At 43.7% G+C, this 16,097-nt stretch overlaps 1 protein-coding gene and 1 long non-coding RNA gene across 2 annotated transcripts in view; one reads left to right on the plus strand and one right to left on the minus strand.

Annotated features, from left to right (window-relative positions):
* entpd5a (ectonucleoside triphosphate diphosphohydrolase 5a) overlaps positions 1–16,097 on the plus strand; it is a 44,150-nt gene that overhangs the window by 25,449 nt on the left and 2,604 nt on the right. The window contains exons 7-13 of the mRNA XM_067992012.1: positions 1,223–1,311; positions 8,520–8,599; positions 10,509–10,570; positions 11,904–12,005; positions 13,222–13,362; positions 13,455–13,511; positions 15,703–15,818. Coding sequence (XP_067848113.1) covers positions 1,223–1,311; positions 8,520–8,599; positions 10,509–10,570; positions 11,904–12,005; positions 13,222–13,362; positions 13,455–13,511; positions 15,703–15,818 — 647 coding nt within the window. The remainder of the gene's footprint in view (positions 1–1,222; positions 1,312–8,519; positions 8,600–10,508; positions 10,571–11,903; positions 12,006–13,221; positions 13,363–13,454; positions 13,512–15,702; positions 15,819–16,097) is intronic.
* On the minus strand, positions 32–5,463 carry LOC137326692 (uncharacterized). Its single transcript, XR_010964257.1, has 2 exons — positions 4,699–5,463; positions 32–968 (listed from the first exon to the last, which is right to left on the minus strand). It is a non-coding gene; the product is annotated as an uncharacterized lncRNA (long non-coding RNA).

Here is a 16,097-nt window from a genome sequence, read left to right on the forward strand (position 1 = left end):
TGCTGTCCTCCAAGACCTCCATGATCAAGACTTTTTTTAAAATTTCAAAATGTACTTTATTTCATAGAATTTAAAAATACAGTTCAATGTAAATATCACAATTTCAAACCAGTACAATTAAAACCAATGCATTACAGATCGTACACAATGCAGTCTCAATATTACAATTCAAATACATTATATTTCTTATGATTCATGGTGTACAATACAAGGTGGGGTGGCCTTTCCCCATTGAGCCTTTGTGTAGGTCATACCTCACTTCAGTGCATCCTGCAGCACGTACTTCTGGACCTTGGAGTGTGCCAGCTGGCAACACTCCGTCGTGGACAGCTCCTTCACCTGGAAGACCAGCAGGTTTTGGGTGGACCATCACCAAGTTGATGGTCTTCCAGCCGCGGGTGATGTCTGCCTCGGTGTGTGTCCCAGGGAACAGTCTGTAGAGCACAGCGCCCTGTGTTACCAAACTGTTGGGGATGAACCAGGACAGATACGAACGCATCTCTCTCCACACCCTCTGCGCAATGGGGCAGCCCACCAGGAGGTGGATGACGGTCTCCTCTCCGCCGCAGCCTCGAGGGCAACTCGTGGTGACACTGAGATTCCGTGCGTGTTGGAAGGACCACATTGGGAGGGCCCTTACCAACATCCAGGCTACATTCTGCTGCCTGTTGGTCAGTTCTGGGGATGAGGCGTTCTGCCAAATGGCATCGACCGTCTGGTCGAGGAAGAGCCCGATTGAGTCCACCCTCTACTTTCCTTGCAGGACTCTCGGGATGTTTTGTATCCACCACTATCTGACTGCCTTGTGGTCGAAGGGGTTCTTCCTCAGGAACTTCTCCACCTGGGACAGGTGGGGGGGCGGGCACGCAACGGTCCAGCTCGACGGGACGTCCTGCACCTGCTTGGCCAGCGTGGTCAGACCCAGCCACCTTATTGTGTTGGCCAGGTAGAAACTCAGCACGTATTGACTGAAGACAAGAAAATTGTGTATAAATCAGCACAAGTAAAATCGCCCAGAAACTTTTCGTAACCCATAGTTTGCCTACAATTTTTAAGCTAGGGCGAGAAAACTGGGCTAAGATCAATCAAAAATGGACAGGGTTTATTGAGCCGAATGGCCTGTACTTCTAATCTAGTGTGAAAGTGAGGTATGTTTTTTATAAGGAAGATTTCTAGCAGCTATTTAAAACAGGAATTTGACCTATTTAAATATAATTTACAGGCCACTTGTACAGTGCGAATCAAAACACTGTAGGAATCCTGGACCTGGGAGGAGCTTCCACACAGATATCATTCCTCCCTCAGGCTGAGGTAAGAAAACAACCAGGGACCTGACCCAGCCAGAAATCAAACTTGTTAAATCTAGTATCATAGTAGGTACAGCACAGAAGGAGGCCATTTAGCCCATCGTGCCTGTGCCGGCTCTTTGAAAGAGCTATCCAATTTGTCCCATTCCCCTGCTCTTTCCCCATAGACCTTTTTAAATTTTCTCCCTTCAAGTATTTATCCAATTCCCTTTTGAAAGTTACTATTGAATCTACTTCCACCATCCTTTCAGACAGTGCATTACAGATCATTACAACGCATTGTGTTTTTTTTTTAAAATGTTTGCTCATGTCTCATCTAGCTCTTTCGCCAATCTGTCCTCTGGTTACCGACCCTTCTGCCACTGGAAACAGTGTTTCCTTATTTACTCTGTCAAAATGGTTCATGGTTTTGAACACCTCTATCAAATCTCCTCTTAACCTTCTCTGTTCTAAGGAGAACAACCCCAGCTTCTCCAACCTCTCCACATAACTGAAGTCCCTCATCCCTGGTATCATTCCAGTAAATCTCCTTTGCACCCTCTCTAATGCCTTGACATCCTTCCTAAAATGTGGTGCCCAGAGTTGAACACACTACTCCAGCTGAGCCTAAACCAGTGTTTTATAAAAGTTTAGCACAACTTCCTTGCTTTTGTACTCTACGCCACTATTAATAAGAGCCCAGGATCCCATTTGCTTTTTTTTTTTAAAAGAGCCTTCTCAACTTGGCCTGCCACCTTCAAAGATTTGTTTATATTGCCTCTCCTCATTCTTCTGTGTTAAATTTCATCTGCCATGTGTCTGCACATTTCACCAGTCTGTCTATGTCCTCCTGAAGTATGTTACCAACCTCAGTGTTTACTACATTTCAGAGTTTTGTGTCATCTGCAAACTTTGAAATTATATCCTCTATATCAAAGTCCAGGTCATTAATATACATCAAAAAAGCAGTGGTCCCTATACTGACCCCTGGGGAACAACGTTGTATACTTCCCTCCAGTCTGAAAAACAACTGTTCACCACTACTCTCTCTCTTTTCTGTCTCTTAGCCAATTATCTTTCCACGCTACCATGGTCCCTTTTTAATCCCATGGGCTTTAATTTTGCTAACATGTCTATTATATGGTACTTTTATCAAATTCCTTTTGAAAGTCCATCTATATAACATCAACCCTCTCCATTACTTCATCAAAGAGGATATATCCTTCAAGTTAGTCAAACACTATTTTCCTCTAACAAATCCGAGCTGACTTTCATTTATTAGCCTATACTTTTCCAAGTGCCAATTAATTTTGTCCCATATTATTGTCTCTACAAATTTCCCCAACACCAATGTGGCTGACTGAACATAAGAAATAGGAGCAGGAGTGGGCCGTACGGTCTCTCGAGCCTGGTCCACCATTCAATAAGATCATGGGTGATCTTTTACCTCAACTCCACTTTCCTGCCCGATCCCCATATCCCTTGATTCCCTTAGTATCCAAATATCCATCGATCTCAGTGTTGAATATACTCAACGACTGAACATCCAAAGCTCTCTGGGATAGAGAATTCCAAAGATTCACAACCCTGAGTGAAGAAATTTTTCCTCATCTCGGTCCTAAATGGCCAACCCCTTATCTTGAGACTATGACACCCAGTTCTAGACTCTCCAGTGAGGGGAAACAACCTCTCAGCATCTACCCTGTCAAGCCCCCTCAGAATCTTATTTCAATGAGATTACCTCTCATTCTTCTAAATTCCAGAGACCATAGGCCCATTCTACTCTACCTCTTCTCATGGGACAATCCCCTCATCCCAGGAACCAGCCTTCCTTACTCTTGTACTCCAATCGCTTGCAATAAAGGCCAACATGCCATTTGTTTTCCTAATTGCCTGCTGTACATGCATGCTAACTTTTTGTGTTTCTTGTACCAGGACACCCAAGCCTCTCTGGATACCAACATATTTAATAGTTTCTCACCATTTTAAAAAATATTCTGCTTTTCTATTCTTCCTACCAAAGTGAATAACCTCACATTTCCCCACATTATACTCCATCTGCCACCTTCTTGCCCACTCACTTAACCTGTCTATATCCGTTTGCAGACACTGTGTTCTCCTCACAGCTTACTTTCCCACCTAGCTTTGTATCATCAGCAAACTTGGATACATTACACTCCGTCCCTTCATCCAAGTCATTAATATAGATTGTAAATAGCTGAGGCCCAAGCACTGATCCTTGTGGGACCCCACTAGTTACAGCCTGCCAACCTGAAAATGACCAGTTTATCCCTACTCTCTATTTTCTGTCCATTTAACCAATCCTCCATCCATGCCGATATGTTGCCCCCAACCCCAGGAGCCCTTATCTTGCGTAACAACCTTTTATTTGGCACCTTATCGAATGCCTTTTGAAAATCCAAAATATACTACATCCACTGGTTCCCCTTTATCTACCCTGCCAGTTACATCCTCAAAAGAACTCTTAATAAATTTGTCAAACACTATTTCCCTTTTTCATAAAACCACACTGACTTTGCCTAATCATATTATGATGATCTAAGTGCCCTGTTAGCACTTCCTTAATAATGGATTCCAGCATTTTCCTGACAACTGATGTCAGGCTAACTGGCCTGTAGTTTCTTGATTTCTCTCTCCCTTCTTGAACTAAGAGGTTACATTTGCTACCAATCCAATCCTTAACCCTGGCACCAGGCAGGCACACCGCCTGCGGGACTCTTGGTCGCGGTTGCAGAGAACAGTGTCTATCCCCTTGACTATACTATCTCCTACCACTACCATATTCCTTTTTACGCCCCCCCCCCCCCACTTGAATGGCCCCCCCTGTACACAGTGCCGTGGTCAGTTTGCCCATCCTCCCCGCAGTCTTTGCCCTCATCCATACAGGTAGCAAGTATCTCGTACCTGTTGGACAAGGCTGAGGCTCCTCCATCACTAGATCCTGGGTCCCCATACCTGCCTGACTCGCAGTCACACCCTTCTGTCCCTGACCACTGAACGAATCTAATCTAAGGGGTGTGACTGCCTCCTGGATCAAAGTGTCCAGATGATACTCCTCCTCCCAGATGCATTGTAATGTTTGCAGCTCGGACTCCAGTTCAACAAGTCTGAGCTGAAGTTCCTCGAGCTGCAGACGCTTACTGCAGATGTGATTGCTTGGGATCTCACTGGTCTCCACAAACTCCCACATGCTGCAGTTACGACACACCACCTGCCATGTCATTGCTTGTTGAACCAGAATTTATTTATTTACTTTATTAGAGTTTTTAATCTCTTGCTATTCTTAGTTTTATTAACTAATCAATTCATCTAGTATAAGTTATTGATTTAAGCTCTTAGTTAAACCCCAGCCCTAACTTAGAGAGAGAAAAAAACAGTAATAATCACTCACCTGCTGTCCTGTGACGTCACATTTTCAATTTCTGCCTGTGGTGAGTTGAATCCAACTGTGTAAAAAGCCACCACTTTATTGCCTCCCGCTCTCGCTCTCGGGCCGTCACCCGCCGCTTTATTGCCTCCCGCTCTCGCTCTCGCTCTCGGGCCGTCTCCCGCCGCTTTATTGCCTCCCGCTCTCGCTCTCGCTCTCGGGCCGTCTCCCGCCGCTTTATTGCCTCCCGCTCTCGCTCTCGCTCTCGGGCCGTCTCCCGCCGCTTTATTGCCTCCCGCTCTCGCTCTCGGGCCGTCTCCCGCCGCTTTATTGCCTCCCGCTCTCGCTCTCGGGCCGTCTCCCGCCGCTTTATTGCCTCCCGCTCTCACTCCGCTCTCTGGCCGTCTCCCGCCGCTTTATTGCCTCCCGCTCTCGCTCCGCTCTCTGGCCGTCTCCCGCCGCTTTATTGCCTCCCGCTCTCGCTCTCGGGCCGTCTCCCGCCGCTTTATTGCCTCCCGCTCTCACTCCGCTCTCTGGCCGTCTCCCGCCGCTTTATTGCCTCCCGCTCTCGCTCCGCTCTCTGGCCGTCTCCCACCGCTTTATTGCCTCCCGCTCTCACTCCGCTCTCTGGCCGTCTCCCACCGCTTTATTGCCTCCCGCTCTCGCTCCGCTCTCTGGCCGTCTCCCACCGCTTTATTGCCTCCCGCTCTCGCTCTCGGGCCGTCTCCCGCCAATCACCAACCTGCTGTCCTGTGTCATCACTCCTTGATTTTTTTTGATCCTGATGATTAACCGCCTCCGCCGCTCTGGTCCCCGCTCCCGCCTCCGCCGCTCTGGTCCCCGCTCCCGCCTCCGCCGCTCTGGTCCCCGCTCCCGCCTCCGCCGCTCTGGTCCCCGCTCCCGCCTCCGCCGCTCTGGTCCCCGCTCCCGCCTCCGCCGCTCTGGTCCCCGCTCCCGCCTCCGCCGCTCTGGTCCCCGCTCCCGCCTCCGCCGCTCTGGTCCCCGCTCCCGCCTCCGCCGCTCTGGTCCCCGCTCCCGCCTCCGCCGCTCTGGTCCCCGCTCCCGCCTCCGCCGCTCTGGTCCCCGCTCCCGCCTCCGCCGCTCTGGTCCCCGCTCCCGCCTCCGCCGCTCTGGTCATTTGTCCTTCCCCCTCTCACCCAATTCTCCAGTTCCCACTCTGTTCGCAATCCACTCTGCTCGCTCTGTGCTTTTCCTTCTACTTTATACACCTTTTTTGAGATGAGCAGTTACAACTGCTCAATCAGCTTCCAGTTCCCAGTAATTCTGAATAGAGGGTAATCACTTACAGCTGATTAACTGTTAACTGCTACCTAACTTGCAGTTTCTTTTAAAGTTCTATACTAAATTTTAAACTAAATTTTTAATTTCGATTCACCCACTACTTAAGAGTCCCCCGCTCATCAAATTCTCAAGTTCCCACTCTGTTCGCAATCCACTCTGTTCACTCTGTGCTTTAAATTTTACTATTTATATGTTTATAAAAAGACTTTTGGGTCCCCTTTTATGTTAGCCACTAATCTATTCTCATTCTCTCTTTGCCCCTCTTATTTTTTTTAGATCTCCTCTGTACTTGCTGTACTCAGCCTGGTTCTCTACTGTATTATGAACGTTACATTTGTCATAAGCCTCATTTTTCTGTTTTATTTTAATCTCTATATCTTTAGTCATCCAGGGAGCTCTAGCTTTGGATGCCCTTCCTTTCCTCCTTGTAGGAATGTGTCTACTCTGTACCCAAACCAACTCCTCCTTGAAGGCCTCCCATTGTTCACTTACTGTTTTGCCTGCCAATTTTTGAGTCCAATTCACCTGGGCAAGATCCCTTTTTAACTCACTGAAATTTGCCCTCCTCCCGTTAAGTATTTTCACATTTTATTTTTGCTTGTCCTTTTCCATACCTATTCTAAACCTTATGATATTATGATCACTGTTCCCTAAACGCCCCACTTCATTCCCCAGAACTAGATCCAGCACTGTTTCCTTCCTCGTTGGGCTGGACCACACTATTGCAGAAAATTCTCTTGAACATATCAGGAATTCCTCCCCCTCTTTTTCCCTTTACACTGCTATTGTCCCAGTCTATATTGGGATAACTGAAGTTTTTCCTCCCCCCCCACCTCCCCCATTATCCCTACTCTATAGTTCTTGCATCTTTCTGTAATTTGCTCCTCTATCTCCTCCCCACTATTTGGTGAGAAGTTTCACCTTTTTTTATTTTCTCCTCTTTCTCACCCCCCCCCCCCCCAACACCAAAACAAAACCCCATAACTGATGTACATCACCCACAGATAACCATGTTTCACATTATCAGTTTCTAAAAGTTGTAGTGTAGGTGCTCATATGTCTTGTACACACAATTTTATATATTAACACTGCAATAGGCAATTGATGTGTGTATGAGAGTCTGTGGCGGGGAGAAGGGGAATACCTGTAACATTGAACTGAGGCAAAAGAAGTGTTTAATATGTACTAAGTAATAAGTGAGACAGATTTTCTGAATTTGATCTTTGACACCATGCTCTTTTATAATCGAGTGAGATAGGATTGGATCTCTCAAATCTATTTGGGGATCAAAATTCAATCACCCTGACATGTTATCTTGTAAACTCATAGTAATATAATATTATTACAACTAGCCAAACACGTTCTCGTGTGTGAGGGATTTTTTTATATATGCTATATTCTATAAATGTTGCATGCAAAATATTACATGCCTGATAGTTGGGCCAAATAATTGTTTGGACAAATTCATTGTTTTTTCTCCAATAATCACAATAAATTCATTTTAATATCATTCTATAATGTGGTTTAAATATTTATTTGAGAAAAGCCTAATTGTTGTACTTATCAGGTCGTGGGATGTTGGTGCTGGGGAATGGAACATTAGCTTGTTGTATATAAAGTCTGCAGGTCAGCATATCTAAAGTTGGAAGGAATCCTTCTTCAAGAAAGACTGGCATTTATATAGCGCCTTTTATGACCTCTATGTCCCAAAGCACTTTACAGCCAATGAAGTACTTTTGAAGTGTAGTCACTGTTGTAATGTAGGAAATGTGGCAGCCAATTTACACACAAGGTCCCACAAACAGCAATGTGATAATAACCAGATCTTCTGTTTTTAGTGATGTTGCTTGAGGGATAAATATTGGCCAGGACACCGGGAGAACGTCCCTGCTTATCTTTGAATAGTGTCGTGGATTATTTACATCCGCCTGAGAGGGCAGAAGGGGGTCTCATCTGAAAGACGGCACCTCCAACAGTGCAGCACTCCCTCAGTACTGCACTGGCAGTATCAGCCTAGATTTTGTGCTCTAGTATCTGGAATGGGACAGTGCGACCACTGAGCCACGGCTGACACTACTAGAAAGCTTTATTTTATTTCCCTACTGTAAAGAGACCTGTGTCCATCGCAATGCAAGTTATAATACTGCTTCTATGTCAAGCAATTCGGACACTACCACTTTGTTAACTGTATGGGGAGGAACATTCACTCAATGCTTACAAGTTAAAGAACAAAGTCTTGTCCTGTTTTTTTATTTTCCTTTTTTTTATCATTTGGACTTTCGCCTTAGTCTTATCACTTTAGAATACTGTGCTTGTGTCTCTGTAACTTGGGTTTGAATCAAACCCTATCTAATGCAATGAAATTAGTTCAGAACAGCCCTATTTCCTGTGGACATGATCACAAAACTGTTTCAGCGTGCACTGGCGCTAAATTATCAGCCTTGTTCAAATAGTGTATGCCCCAAAGAGGAATTGGGGAAAGAATATTTGCATTTAACCTTTTTGTGTTGAGTTGATGCATTGTTTCTTTTTCAATCTTGCAGAGTACGCTTCATGCTGCACCTGAAGAATATATCAGTTCTTTTGAAATGTTTAACAATTCCTACAAACTGTACACCCACAGGTGTGTTTCATAATACTAGCCTTTTAATAACCTTTACAATAAAAGTACAACGGTTGATATTTGGTATTAAGTGTGCTATATTTGTTGGAGAATATTGATAGTTTTAGAATATTATAACTGCATTTTTGTTAATCCAGAAAATCCAGTTAAGAGCTGCTTGAGTGCAGTTGTTTGAGACCCGATAAGTTTCTAATTGTGATTGAATGTTTAAGTTTCTACCCCTTTTTAAGAATAAGGATTTAGTCAAGGTACAAACTGACCAATCTATTGGGTCGTGTGATTTATTTATTTTTTCTTTCTGGCGGACGCCTAAAACAAGCATTTGGCCCCTTGCCTGTGTTAATGAGGGGCCCAATGCCGATTTTTATGACCCCTGACTGCCTTGAGCTAAGCCTGCTTTGCTCAGGTTTTCCTGCCGTGGATGTAGGTTAACAAGTGGCTGCCAACAAAAGTAAGCGTTTTTTTTGTAAACCTCTTTTTTCACATGGAGTCAAGAGGAGCAAGAGTGCTTCCCCATGGATTCACAGCACTCCTGAGGCTGCTGCAATCCTCTCTCTCTCTCTCCCCTTTTTTTTTCTATTCCTTTCCTTTATCTTCCCCGCCTCCTTCCCGAGGAGCTGCCTCTAGCAAGGCAGGCAGCCCAAGTTGGATTAGTGGACGTGGGCTAGCTGCCTCTGAAAGTGTGACGGGTGCTGGCACCTTGACCCAATTATTCAGATGAGACCTGATTTTGATTGGGCCTACCTGTTCGAGTGAAGGGATCGTTCTCAGCACCCAGTTCAGACCAGTCTAGCTAATTTCTACCCTTTTTGTCTTTTGCTAGTTTGCACCTGTGTCCTACTTTTCTACTATTGCAGTCTGTAATTTGTATTTTCTATTTTGTTTACTGTTGTATGTATCTCTCCTAAGGTTGAAAGTCCAAGTTCCACCATGTTGGTATCATTTCTCAATCTTCTGAAGTTAGAGATCAGTTTTGTGTCTCTTATCTATACCGTTGCCACATCCTCGCATCTAGGTGACCAGACTGACTCATGCTGGATTGTTGTATCACAGATACTTGCAGCCTTCTGGTATCTTGTTCAAATGGCTTCTCTTCCAAAGTGAGCTTAGACAGTAGTTGTCAGCGGGCTATTTGATTGTGGGGATCATCACAGCCGATCCTTATCTGTCCTCACTCAACAGCACCTCACGTGCCCTTTCTAGGGGTCAGTTGATGATGATTAGGAAAGAGAACCATTCTCTTTCTTTCTCTTCACCTCCCCCACACCCCTACCTTTTAGTCCAGGGGAACTCTGCTCACTTGTAGTGCTGTGAGTTCAACTAAGCCAGGACACACCAGCGATTGAACTTAGGACCTTGCTGGCCAGCAAGGCTCTGTTCCATACCACACAGTGTGAATACTTGCCCAGCCCCTTTGGGGAGGGCGCTGGTGCATTTGCAGTGAGACTGCTGAAGCACTTGCCAGGTTGACTATTCCATCTCAACCTATGATGGTTAAGGTCCCTCTTACTTGCCCCCCCCCCCCCCCAGCTATTAATAATTGAACATTGAAACAAAATATTTTCATCTGCTTTTACAGAAATAAAATGATAATGGATGATTAAAAAAGTTAAACAAATTGTGTGGGGGAGGGGAGAGAGATTACTCTGGTTGTCGTCATCATAAACAGAAGATTTCCTCTGATCACTGTTTCTAGTGCAATCCTTTCAGTAGATTTTTTTGCTAGAGATAATGAAAATAGGAAATCTTCTTGCTGTGTTTGCAATGTCAAGCCAAGTCTTCCCTCCCCCCACAATGATGGTAAAAGGAACCCTGTAAACTTTTTTGTATCTATTCTATCAATCACTATAATCTTATCAGTAGGATTGTTGCAGAAGATCCTGATGTATTCTATATTCTTGACTATTAGTTATTTAGGTTTTGGATTGAAAGTTGCGAGGCTGGCTGTACTGGGAGCCTTGGGAGCAAAAGGTAAGTGAAATCTTGTTTTGTTTACTGATTTAAATATTTCTGTATTTTGTAATTCAAAGAAAGATACCAGGTGATAGACTTCTGGCCCACTCAGGAAGCCAGGTAACTTGCCCAGGTACTTGCTACCATTGGACGAGGCTCAGTGATTAGGAAGCAGAGGTGAATTCATATTGTGTACAATCACTTCATGTTGAAGTAAACATATATGTGTGAGCTCCGAGTGCTCTGGAATTGCAGGGGAAATGTCAGAGCTTTGGCAGTAATACTGAAACAATTGGGCAGTTGTTTAAAAGTCAAATAACAGGCACATTGAAGCCAAGCCCCCAATCATGTTCTTTCCCAAGTTCCATGCTTGCATGCTTTCTAATGAGGGGCACTAGAAAACAAGAGAAGGGACACTGGCTGAATAATGTTTTTCCCTTTCCTCTGTCTCTTTTTTTCCCCCCACCCCCCAATACAAGGGAAACTGAGGTGCCCCACCATTACTCCAGCTGAGATTAATGGCACAGATCGGGAGGTAAACCCCTAGTCTGTATAGCCCATTGCCAAATGATTTGGTGTACTTGTGTACTGAGCCATTGGGGGTGCTGTAGTAGTTTGGAGATTGGTGGTGGTCCATTTCTTGCCTTTCTTAGTTGATTGGTACAAGTCCCATTTCCTCAATTTGTTCTCCAATAGGAAAATTCCTTACTCTGATTTTTTTTCTAAAGTAGAAACTATCTTTAGTGCAAATATTATATCCAAAGAAAAACTGCCTTGAGATCTAGTTTATAACTGCTGATGAGCATTTGGTGACCCCTTTCTCTTTCTTCCACCCCCCCAAAAAAAACTTCAGTACGTAGGGGGGATAAGTAGCTCAAAAGAACCTGTTCTATTCCTTCCTCCCATGGGGGTGTAGCAGGCTCTTGAGGCCAATTCTCTTCCTATTTGTTTTAAAGTGGGATGGGAGGTTTGTGGGAGAATTGTGGGCTGAGATGGTCAACACTTTATGGAACACTGTGGTTTATGTATGTCTCTGGTCATAGAACATACTGTTCAGTTGGGTTCCATCAGATTAAATAAATGAGACAGAATCCATTATCAAGTATTGTAAAAGGAATGACCTTGAGATGAACCCTTGTCCCTCTAGACACTTTATTGTTCAGGTGTGATGTGAAAAAATAAGTGGGTTCTTCCCTGTTACCCTTTTTTGTAGAACTTTAAAATGTGGAGGAAGTTGTTAAATCTGATATAAGATTTGCATCATGTCTGCACTTGTTTCTCAACCTTGTGTATTTTGGATTTCTTTTTGTTGCGTCATTCTAAAAAAAAATCTGTCCATTTTTCCTTTCAGTGGATGAGAGCAGAAGGTACAGGAGTTCATGTTTACCTCAGTTCTTGAAAGCTGAATGGAAATTTGGTGGAATTAACTACAAGTTTGGAGGAATGAAGGAAGGTAGGAAAATGCTGCTGCTCAATTGTACAATCACAGGATTGCCCAATCACAGAATACAATACTCTCAAGGTCATGCTACCAAATAAATTGGTTAGAGCCACAGGCCAATGGGTGCATCCTTCACCCAAAGAGCCATGAGTATAACTTGTCCATGATTCTACCTTTTACCTAGTATTTAAGGCGAAGCTAGAGAAGCGCATGAGGGAGAAAGGAATAGAAGGATATGCTGATGAGGTGGGTGGAGGCTTGTGTGAAGCATAAACGCCAGCATAGACCAGTTAGGACAAATTGCCTGTTTGTGTTGTAAACTAACATTTATTCCGCCAGTAGTAAGCCATCTGGCCATTCAGCACAGCTGAGGTCAAACCATAGTGTAGGGAACTGCATGAACCTGTGTGCTTCCTCTCCAGGATATAACCAATTGGTTTTGCATCACTGGGTGAAGTTTCTTTTTTTTTAAAAAGTGACTGTGTAGGACTTGTAATGTGATAATTGTAAGTTCAGGCCCTACATCATACCAATGGAGCTCATTACCACCTTTAAATGGTACTGTTTGGCCAACACATCAAACTGGGACAAACTTTTTTTTACATTTGATAACAGATCATTAATTTTAAAGAAAACAGCTAACTGATACCAGTCAGGTGAAGTGCAAAGTGGGATGAAACCTCTGTTCAGATAATATGCATAAAACTGCTTTGAGTTCGACCGTTGTAATTACATTATTGGATTACTACTTCTATTTCTCTTGGATATCCACTCTGAAAAACTGAGTCTGTCACGCTCTCCTGGCGGTGCTGTGTGTAAAAATAGTGCATTGTGCCATACAGATGAAGGATTGATTCCTGGTCTGTGCTACATTTGCTGATCTCAGTCATTATTGAGGGCCATTAAAATTTTCCTCCGTGTTCCAGGCTAGAGAAGAGAGCATCTAACCAAGGGTCCTATTTCCGATTGCTATCCAGTAACCCCTGCTGAAAAATGTATGTGTGTAGACTATAGGTGAGAGCAGAACCTCCATTGACAAGTAGCCTAGGCTCATGCATGTAGAGCAGCTACTTGGGCAAGGTAGTGTGGTCTGCAGCACTCGTGGAACCATTCCTTGGCATGAATAGCAGCCTCCAGGAGAGGAAGGCAGTAAATTCAGGCAGGGGTGTGTAAAATATAACTTGTTGCACACTGAATCGGATGGAATGACTTGTATTTGTAATCCCAGTTCCCTCAGGCTTCCACTCCTGCTACACTGAAGTTACGAAGGTGATACAGGAGAAACTTGATCAGCAAGATGAAATCAAAAGCCGGAGTTTCTATGCCTTTTCATATTATTATGACCGAGCAGTGGATGCAGGAATGATTGGTGAGTGAGCGGCTGGAATTATTCTTTTTTCGCCCGTCATTCTTCTACATATATCGGAAGCCAGTTTTTAAAAGTTTTATTTCTTTTTTTAGATGGTGAGAAGGGTGGTGTTATACTTGTGAAGGATTTTGAAATGAAAGCAGAAGAAGGTAAAAGTTTTAATTGCTCTCCTGAAGTAAGAACATTCTGTGCTTGAGGCAGTCACGTAACAGGTTTGTACCCTCCCCTAACCCAAAAGAACTGATTGCCAAATGAACAGGCTTCAGACAGCACCTCTTTTCTCTTCTCTTCCTCTGCCCCCCCAAATCCCCCACCAAGGAAGACAGGATTTTGTATTTGTTCGAGTGGAAGGAATGTTTCCACACAACTCTTACTAAAACTAAGTTCCAAGGGAAGAGAAGGCAGTCCTTTTCAGTGTAAATACTTTTTGTTTCTCCAATGTATTTTGTTGTCAAAGTTTATTGTCTTCCTAAACAGATAGGTGTAATGGTGAACAACCTACTTAACAGCATTGTGGAAGCAGCTTCACTGCAGCTATTCAAGGAGGAGGCCCACCACCACCTTCTTGAGGGTAACAAGGGATGGGCAATAATTGCTGGCGATGCCCACATCCTGAGAATGAATTTTATTTTTAAACCTGGTGAACACGCACCACTTCCAGCCTCCTCCTCCTTGTCAGAAGATATGGAGAGTGTATCTGGTGGTGGCCAGTGTTGTGTGGGAGTGACATCTGTAACCAGTTGCTTACAATTCCATCTTTTTTTTTCCTTTTATCATCTTTTTCACCCCACCCCCCAATTCCAGTGGAGAGGATATTCCCCAGTACACGTGTGGGCAGGATTTGCAGATACTACACTTGATCTTAGCCAAAAGGCCGAGAATCGTTTTCATTTACAGATGTGAATGCTTAGAGTGGAATAAATTTGTACCAAATGCCCTTAGAGTTCCCTAGGTTTTATTAAGAAACTGGAACCTGTTTAAAGGATTACACTCATGGAAAAAGTAGCAAACTTTTTAAATTTGCAAGAACATGGTGGAGTGACTTGGAACATTGTACATGACGTTGTCAAAACAAAAGCAAAGCCTAGTTTGTCCTTCCCCCTCAAACTCACTTAAGAGTGCAGTGCACTGTTCTAGTCTCCAGATTACAAAAAGGATATAAAAGCACTGGAGACAGTGCAAAAAAGATTTACAAGGATGTGAAGGCCTTAGAGAGGGTGCAGGAGAGATTTACCAGAATGATTCCAGGGATGAGGGTCTTTAGTTACGTGGATAGACTGGAGAAGCTGGTGGTGTTCTCCTTGGAACAGAGACTGTTGCGAGGAGATTTGATAGAGGTATTCAAAATCATGAAGGATCTAGATAGAGTAGATAGAGAGAAACTGTTCCCATTGGCAGAAGTGTCAAGAACCAGAGGACATAGATTTAAGGTGATTGGTTCTTTTGCCAAAGGTGACATGAGGAAAAACTTTTTTACACAGTGAGTGGTTATGATCTGGAATGCACTGCCTGAGGGGGTGGTGGAGGCAGATTCAATCATGGCCTTCAAAAGGGAACATGGATAAGTACTTGAATGGAAAAAATTTGCAGAGCTACAGGTATGGGGTGGAGGAGTGTGACTAGCTGGATTGTTCTTGCATAGTGCCAGCACGAACTCAATGGGCCGAATGGCCTCCTTCCGTGCAGTAACCTTTCTATGATTTCTAAGGATGATACTAGAACCGAAGTTATACCTATCAAGAAAGACTGAACAGTCTGGGGCTCTTTTCTCTAGAAAAGAGAAGGCTGAGGGGTGACCTAATAAAGATCTTTAAAAATACGAAGGGGTTTGATAGGATAGATGTAGAAAAAACATTTCCGCTTGTGGGGGAGACCAAAACTAGGGGCCATAAATATAAGATAATCACTAATAAATCCAATAGGGAATTCAGGAGAAACTTCTTTACCCAGAGACTGGTTAGAATGTGGAACTTGCTACCACAAGGAGTAGTTGAGGCGAACAGTATAGATGCATTTATGGGGAAGCTAGATAAACACATGAGGGAGAAAGGAATAGGTTATGCTGATACGGTTAAATGAAGTAGGGTGGGAGGAGGCTTGTATGGAGCATAAAGATCAATTAGGCTGAATGGCCTGTTTGTGTTGTAATTTCTATGTCATACTTGTCCATGAACGTAGTGCTCATTTTTAAAGGAGACAAAACATGTATATTAAAAAATGTACAAGAAAGTGATGGCCAGCTGTAATGTGTTTGTAAATACGGTAATTATAAACAGACCCAAGTAAAACTGAATCATTTCTGTTTTCCTGCGGCCTAATTATGAACTATTAATTCCTCAGTCTGCAAAGCCTCAAATGAGCCGACCACAGGCAGTCCCTTTCTATGCATGGATCTAACGTACATCACTGCCTTACTCAAGGAAGGGTTTGGATTCTATGACAACACAGAACTGAAGGTAAACATGGCGCTTATTCTGACTTCACTTCCAGGTGTGTTAAATGCAGATGGCAAATGTTGCCAGCATCTCCGTTTGGGGGTTTCATAGTAATGGTTCTTTTCATTATTGGGTTTATAAAGTGTGGCCCTAGACTATTGCAGGTATTGGGGAGGGTGTATCGACACTATTTTACATATTAACCACAAATCATAGGCAAGCGCTAAGAATAAACCATTATTTCATTTAGACTATAGGAATTATCTGCTGATACTCGTAGCTGGCCATTAGCAATTGAAA

The sequence above is a fragment of the Heptranchias perlo genome, chromosome 10, assembly GCF_035084215.1.
Source record: "Heptranchias perlo isolate sHepPer1 chromosome 10, sHepPer1.hap1, whole genome shotgun sequence".
Taxonomy (NCBI): Eukaryota; Metazoa; Chordata; class Chondrichthyes; order Hexanchiformes; family Hexanchidae; genus Heptranchias; species Heptranchias perlo.